Raw genomic sequence first — 8,148 nt, 5'->3', positions numbered from 1 at the left:
AACAATTTTAATAAGATGCTTTATTTAATTAAGGCACAGTATTGCAGAGACATGCATAGCTGAATAAAATATCACTTCAGAATAAAAGACAGTTAGAAATGCAAATTTCTTTACTGTTATGTTAAGTTACTTTAAAGGTATTGGAAGTTTCTGGTATTTGAATTTAAGGTTCATTTTCCATTCACAACTCTTAACAGTAGGGTATTTGCTCTGTTGCACCACAGATAGTAAGAAAGTGACAGAGATGTTGTAACAGGTTCTGTTTTCTCTGAAGCTCATTATGGTTATCTTAACATGAACAAAACTGTAAATCTATAAAGACACATTATGATGTTTTAATGAACAAGGACAATATTTTTGGTTTTGGAAAGTAGATTAAGAAGTTAAGCTCTGTGACTTCAAATGAATTATCACTGGAACTGGCTCATGCTTGCAAGTGGACTCATCCTAGAGGAGGTTAGCTACAGGTCCAGATGCTGTCATCATCCTTGATGACCCATAACTTCCCAAGGTCGTAGGACACATGCTTGATTTTCCCACATACGTTAATTTGTGTCCAATCAGTACCAGCAGGATTGCTATCAGTTATTCCATCCCTGTGAAAAAAGCACAAATGTTATCAGATTCCATGCAGACTTGGACCAGAACTGACAAAAGTCATTATTCATTATTTTACATAGCACTTTGATTTTGGAAATGGGGCAGTGCTGTGACCAGTGCTGCAGCTACACAGGGTTTAAATCCTGACTCGGTCACAGTATGTGTTTATCTTGCATGTTCCTTTATAAGTTTTCTTAAAATAATCAATTTTCTTCAGACATATCAAAGATGTTCATGTTTCTTGGCTGACTTGTGTAGGGATGTGTGTGCGTGTTTGTGCCTGGAAGTCAACTGACTATCCAGGGAGGTGCTCTGTTGTTCTCCCACTGCTGATAGTATAGGCTGTGGCCGCCTTTGACCTGGTGAATCAATAAGCTTGTGACAAAGCCACAATAAACTATTATTTAGTTACAAGTTTTTTTTGGTGGAAGAATCCTGAATTCCTTGTTTAGCTTTTATTTTGAAAAGACTGCCTTGTTTTATGTAATGACAAGAAGGACTGATTGTGAAGCAAAATGTTACAGGAATGACACCATCTTGTGGAGGGCAGAGGAAAAAAGAAGAGAAAAAAAATTAATAAAGAAGCCACTGGGGAGAAGAGGGTAAGTATTCCATCTTTGTAACCATGACTGTTATGTGTTACCTTCATAAATACATGGGAATGTAAACTGTTTGGACTTTTATTTGAGATTATAATGTGGTTATGGATTTTAATTAGAATGAAGAATCTTCAGGATGATTGACCAGCTGGATTATACTCACTTGATGTTCTCAGACGTTATAATAAGGACAAGCAACCAGCATTATTATGAAGTAGAAAATCCCATTGGATGGTTGGTTGAGATCAATCTTACTTCATAAAGGAAGGACTAAAAATAAATATTTCGTTTTTTTTGTAATATATTTTCTTGTTTAGATATTCCTGTGTACGTATCTCCTTGTGATTTGAGTATAAATTCTCAATACATTTGCCTTTATTGCATGGTATTTAAGGTGTGTGTAGCTATTTCTTCCCCTTGTAGCATCAAAGAATTCAACCTTGGTTGGTTTGTACCTCAATTTGTCATAAGTTGTGATAGCTGATTGTTAAAAGGAAAAGGTTAGGAACACGCACTGATACAGAGCATTGCCGCACCCACCACACGACAAACCAACTCAGGATCCAGATTAGGACCCGAGTGCAGCCATACAACGGGTGACACCTCAGCACCACACTAGTTCAGATGGAGTGGAACAGTGTAAGGTTTTTTTATGGTGGCTGGAGTTTCAACTCTGCCACCTACCATCAAGTTTTTCCCTGCAGGTTGGAGGGCCTACATACAGGGATGGATGCAGATTAGCGTCATACCCAGGACGGAGCAATTGTGGGTTAAGGGCCTTGTTACAAGATGATTTAAAAATGTACGGATAGACTTGAATAGTGCTTTATGTACGCATCTCTGCATATTCCTGAATCATTAAATAACAAATGGCAGTCTTAAAAAAGTATCGGTAAGAAGTGTCAGCTTTGAATGTTAGGTTTTATGGCTAAGATTCCATTAGAGCACAAGCAGCTACGTTGTCGTGGTCAGCGTGTTACAGCGAGCCATTTCTGCAATTCAAACCAATGTCTAGCTTTTTAGTCAAGCTATCCTTGTGGCAAGTGTTATAATATTGTTTTTTGTGTTTACAGAAAGATGTGCCAATGAAAGAAGTCCTACCTGCGGTAAACATTTCCATCTGCGTTCACGCCATAGACACTGCCATCTGTGCCCACTTCAATCATTGCCAAGGAGCCTGGAATGTTCTGCCACTGTTGACTGCCCTTGCAAGCAGTAGGCGTCACACCTTTCATTATATATATTTGGTTTGCAGAATTGACACCCCAACAGCCATTGGGGCCACATGAGTAGTACTTAAGGGCTCCAGGCAGTTGCTCCCATGCAGGAGAAGTCTGGGCATTTCTAAATGCCATTGCGGCTTGCCTGCCCATGCAGAAGATACCATCAACCATGTTTGCACCAGAGACAAACTCATCACCACCTGCATCAATCTGCTTCAGCAAGCCTGTAGTGAATGAGAAATGAATACAATGATTTAAATATTGAACTCTTTACAAAACCATCCAAAGTCGACTATGTATTTTGTATTTTTTATTAATATTCCCCTCTGTATTTATTCTTACTTATATTACACTCTTTTGAATTAAGGGTAACATGGTAAGAACTACAGATTTTAGTTTACCTTCATTCTCATCAGAATAAGGCTTAAGTCATAATAAGACATCATTTTAAAACAATTTGGTCCCAGATTCCAATTTAGGCACACAGTCACAAAAAATTAGAAGTGACTGCTTAGATAATTAATTATATACTTTTGAACAGAAACATTAACCCACAAACCCCTGAGGAAATTTACACACAAGAAGGACATTCCAACTCCACACTGAAGAACAAAATTTCAGTATGCAAAAATTATAGTTGTTCATGCCACTTTGAACCCGTTAAGTGAAAGGTCTATTCCTTGAAATCCATCCATCCATCCATCCATTTTCCAACCCGCTGAATCCGAACACAGGGTCACGGGGGTCTGCTGGAGCCAATCCCAGTCAACACAGGGCACAAGGCAGGAACCAATCCTGGGCAGGGTGCCAACCCACCACAGGACACACACAAACACACCAACAAACCAAGCACACACGAGGGCCAATTTAGAATCGCCTATGCCGACCTATGCCGACACGGGGAGAACATGCAAACTCCACGCAGGGAGGACTATTCCTTGAAAAGCCTCTAAAAATTTACAACTGGCAATTTCGAGATGCTCACTCTCTGTATTAATTTTCTGCTGCTAAATTATATGAGAAAATTCACATTTGATGCTTGTATGTATGTATTGTCTCAGAGATGTTCAGAAATAGTCCAAGCTGAAAAAAAAAATCTCCCTGACAGTTTCACAGTTCTCAGATTATTCTACCACAGAAGAAAAAATGTCTACCTGGAACATTAACCCACTGGCCAGCCACCATCTTGTAAATTTGGTTATCTTTGTTGACTCCCCACACGCCTGCAGGACCAACAGTAACATGCTTCAAAGCTCCTGGGAGTTGGACCCAATTGCTACCATAGAGAGTGTAGATGTTGTCATTGCTGTTCACACCAAACACCTGGCCCAGGCTGACATCAATTTGTTTCAAGCGTCCATCCACCTGCTGGCAATCCAGTGCTGCAAAAGAGATAAGGGAGTTTCTGTTTTAAGATGGACATTAAAGTATAGCTAATGAAGGAATTAAGATATGCATATATGAGACCAGGAAAAGCAATGTATCCACCCAGCCATTTTCTGAACCTATTTCACCCAGTTTTATGATCACTTGGGGTCGGTGCCTATCCCATCTCTATTTAACACAAGACAGACACAAACCGTGGAAGGGGCACAAGTCCCAATCACTGAGCCAATTTATAGTTTCAAATATATGACTTGCACATCTTTGAGATGCATGAGGTTAACCTTTTATATTGAGGACTCTTTAGATTTGATAGCCAGCTCTAATTATATATTAGAATCATGTGTTGTTAAAATACACATGCTGGCAAAGTCTGTGAAAAAAGTAGAGTTAAACAATGACAGTCAGAGAGCCACATATCCCATATACTTGTCTTTGTGATGATGCCATTATGCCACATGCATGAGGTGCCAGCCAGCACAAGCACATAACTGATCTGGAATTTATTTTGGGTTTAGTTAAACTAGAAGCCCCAAAGAGTACTAGAGTGGGCTTTTGTTTAGCAAGTGACCCTATAATAATATTTACAAATCCATGCTTAGCTAGCGCTCTCTACAGCCTGTAGCTGGGAGGTTCAGGCAGTTCTCTGGTCAGGTTATTGTCACAAATTTATAACGCTGATGTTTAAAGGCATCTTTGCAAGGTGAGCAGCTTAAGCTTCTTTTTCCCTGTACATACTCTAGTAATTAACTATCTTATGCAAAACATGCATTTCCAAACTGTACATGCTGAACCCTGCTCAAGAATACATAGAAGTTTAATGTTCTTTAATGAGTGTAACTTCAGATTTTAACTCTTTTTCCGTAATCCTTTATATATCTGCAATTAATATTTTTTTTAATAAATTAAAGAGCTGACTTCCTATATGTCCATGTCAATTATCCGGGAGCACAGAACAGTCCTGTGTTTGGACAGCTTTTTCTTTATTTCAGCCATTAGGTAGAAGAAATTAAGTGGAAGTGGTGGGGTTAACTATTTTATTTGTGAGCAGTTGGCTTTCTCTTCCCATTTAATTTATTGGAATATCCTACTTGAGCCACCAATGAGCCATTGTTAGTCCCCCCCACAAATATACAGAAGAAATAAAAGCATATGATGTTAGCTCAAAGCGTTTTTCTTAAAAACTGCTTCCCTTGAGTTGTTACTGACAGCTTAAGTGTTTGGTTTTGATTATTTTTCAAATACAATGCAGTTGTTTTTATATAAAAAGTGTCTGAACCCAGTAATATTTATTACTTGCTGTTTATTTGACCTTTTTCCTTATATGGCTCATTTTCAATAAAATATTATTCATTTTTCTGGCTATTTCATTCTTATAAAGGCTTTATTTTATTAGTGTTGTTATCTAAATTTATTAATGTTGTATAAACTAACATAAAGTAATGTTCCCCAACCCTCTTAATCCAACTCAGGGTTGTGTGAGACCAGAGCCTGCAGTGTGGACACTCAGCACCGGGCTGAAAAGATTCTTCAACAGGACACCAGATTATTGCCAGGCCCCCTCACACATACACTGTCAAGAGGTCAATTTAGTGCAACACAACCGCAACATCAATGGGATGAGGGAAGCAAACTATACTATACCTTTATGGGCAAAACTCGCCCTCAAGAAACTTCATAGTCAAAAATGTCCAGGTACAGGATTAGAACCCAGAAAGCTGTAACACTATCTATCCACTTTATCACCATGATGCCCATTTTGCAAATTAGTTTGCACTTACTTGAGTTAGGAGTGAAGCTGGAAGCTGGAGTATGCTGGAACTACTAGAAGTTTAAATTGCATTGAATGATGAAACAGTGAATTCACTAAAAACAAATGAGGATGGTCTCAGATTGCATTTGCCAGCCCAGCTGGTCCCCACAGAAATCACAGTTGATTATGAGGTCAGGAAATGCATGTTTTATTTTTTTATACTGAAGTTATGAATGTGATTATATGGTTAAACTGGAACCTCTATATCCTTGAAGTACAATGTATTTTGACTGTGTTCTTTATCAGAATTGAGGTACAAAAGAAATTTCTTGGGTAACAGGAAAGATGCCAGGCCATAAGATGCTCTTGCCTAGTACCGTATGTGCAGGTAGTGACAAAGTATATTGTTGGAACAATGCAAGTGTGTTGCCACCATTTGATAATTCTAACATGCGTAATTGTGTGGAGTGCCCCAAAAATGAAACCAGTAAGGGCTCTGATAAGAAATGACAATTGGAGTGTTCTGTGAACATAACAGCTACATTTCTGCTCAATGCTAAAGGGCAACTGACATAGTACTTAACAGGGTTTGGTTGACTCTCTGTCAAAAACAGTATGACACCTTGTGGCAGTAGGAAATGCTCCAGAAGTAAATGCTTCTAGACCTTAGGATTCGAGGAAGGACTAGGAGTTTGACATTCGAAAGGCAGAAGAAGGGAGGCTTATTATGGTATTTATGACTCACTAGTACACATTAAAGTAGACTGCCTACCAGAAAGTTGTATTGCCCTTTAAACTAGAAATAACATTAAAGATTGCAGGCAGACCACTGGGGAGATTTCTAAGACAATGGCCTTAGGAACTTCAGAAGACAGCTTGACCCCAGAAATGAAGACTGGTTTGTCCCTGGAGGTAGATCCTGGCCTGCGCTTATAAAAACTCTTCCAGGTATTGCTTTAGTGACTGTAATCATGTGAGGATAGGTGTGGGTGAACACTCAACAGGGGAAGGAAGAGAGGCCACTGAAAGGAGGCAAATGTGAAAGGATGAACAGAGACAGACCTAAAAAGTTACATTAAAGTAGGCACAGATCATGAGCAGAGCTTGCATTATAAAGGCCTAGAGTGATTACAGAGTTCACTTTATTTTGTTGTTTTGTACTTCGTATCTTTCAGATATCTTGTACCCTTCTACTTACTGTTATTATCACTAATTTATCTTTCCTTTCTTCTTATCTTGAGCTCTTTAGTGTTATTTTCAGTTTAGGGAGGCTCAACAGTACCCCCTACTGTTCATTATTTATTTAGTCATGTATGACTATTAAAATATTGCTATCTACACCTGTCCAGGTTTATACAATTCTATCAAGCTGTACAGATTTTTATTTTTTCTTAGCTCGTTTATTTATAATGTATTTACCTGGCGCTAGCTTAAGCAACTCAAGACATTACAGTACATGTGTTGAATAACTTTCTTATTTTTGGAGTATATCCAGGGTTGTTCAGGGTCACGGAGTATAGTTTGATCCTGTAAGAATCAGAATTTCTGTGGAATGCCCTGTACTTAATTATAAATTATAAAAATAATATTATGCGCATTGAGTTTTTATGTTTATAAAGAGTCATAATATTTGGAAGACTATGATTTAATTCTATTGAATGTTTTTTTTACTTCTATTTTAAATTCAATTTCTTGAATTTTTTAAAGGAAACAAATTGATTGTGTTTTTCCAGACTGGCAAATTAATAAGAAGCAAATATCTGGGTTTATTTATAGACAATGGCTTATAGGAGGTACTGCTCAGATGTGGTGCCGTTGTGTTGTGAACTCCCACATTAGACGTAAAGTGTTGTTATTGTCACATCATCTGTTTAATTTGATCACTTTAGTTTGATAAAGGCAGGTGTCATTCCTTTAAATGACTACTTACATTAAAGACCTGAGTATGTGTCATATTCTGCTGGCAACTGAAAATCAATTGGCTGCAGCAAATCTCTTTTTTATTCCCAGTTAGATATCATGCCACACCAAAACCTAAGTAAGATAGCATTAAAACATCTCTAGTACTTACCCACACTGGAGCTGATGAAGAGAGCGATGAAGATCAGATAACACTTCATTCTTGCTGTGCCTTTCTACCCAATAATTTAGCACTTCTTTGACACATTTTTATATACATGCTTTCCTACAACTGACCAATGTGCGTGGAGCTTTAAAGGGACCCTCCAAAGTTAAATAAGAAATCTGAACAAAAGGAGTGGTTCTGTTTCATTGTTAAATGCAAAGCAGATAGCTATACATTACAAATGTGGCAAAATATTTACAAAAGTTATGGCTTTGCAAATGATTGCTTGGGAAGAAAGGACTGGCCAGAGCTTCATTCACACCTGGTTTCCTTTGTGGGCTTTTAGGCACGATTGTCCCATGACTAAAAAGGCAAATTAGATGTTAATCTAAGGCACGGCTTTAGCGATTCAACATTTATATAAAATATTTATGTTAATGATGGCAATTACCTGGATAAACTGGGAAAGGAAATATTTGAATGAATTCATCTTTAAACAAGTTCTGAGGTTGATTTTGTTGTATC

At 37.9% G+C, this 8,148-nt stretch overlaps 1 protein-coding gene across 1 annotated transcript; it reads right to left on the bottom strand.

Annotated features, from left to right (window-relative positions):
* On the bottom strand, nt 1-7,738 carry LOC120541792 (fish-egg lectin-like). The gene is made up of 4 exons (XM_039773724.1): nt 7,630-7,738; nt 3,577-3,804; nt 2,301-2,646; nt 1-596 (listed from the first exon to the last, which is right to left on the bottom strand). The coding sequence occupies exons 1-4, from the start codon at nt 7,676-7,678 to the stop codon at nt 458-460; spliced, it is 762 nt and encodes a 253-aa protein (XP_039629658.1). The 5' UTR covers nt 7,679-7,738; the 3' UTR covers nt 1-457.
* Nucleotides 7,739-8,148: the final 410 nt, after the last annotated feature.

The sequence above is a fragment of the Polypterus senegalus genome, chromosome 12, assembly GCF_016835505.1.
Source record: "Polypterus senegalus isolate Bchr_013 chromosome 12, ASM1683550v1, whole genome shotgun sequence".
In the NCBI taxonomy this organism is placed as follows: domain Eukaryota; kingdom Metazoa; phylum Chordata; class Cladistia; order Polypteriformes; family Polypteridae; genus Polypterus; species Polypterus senegalus.
The sequence above is the reverse complement of the archived record's forward strand: the minus strand, read 5'-3'. Positions and strand labels throughout refer to the sequence as shown.

What these genes read in the sequence shown, in the direction of transcription:
- LOC120541792 (XM_039773724.1), bottom strand. Translation starts at nt 7,678, where the DNA reads ATGAAGTGTTATCTGATCTTCATCGCTCTCTTCATCAGCTCCAGTGTG. An exon ending in CTTCATCAGCTCCAGTGTGG is followed by an intron (nt 3,805 to 7,629) that starts GTAAGTACTAGA and finishes TCTCTTTTGCAG; the next exon opens with CACTGGATTGCCAGCAGGTG. An exon ending in GATGGAAATGTTTACCGCAG is followed by an intron (nt 597 to 2,300) that starts GTAGGACTTCTT and finishes CTTTTTTCACAG; the next exon opens with GGATGGAATAACTGATAGCA.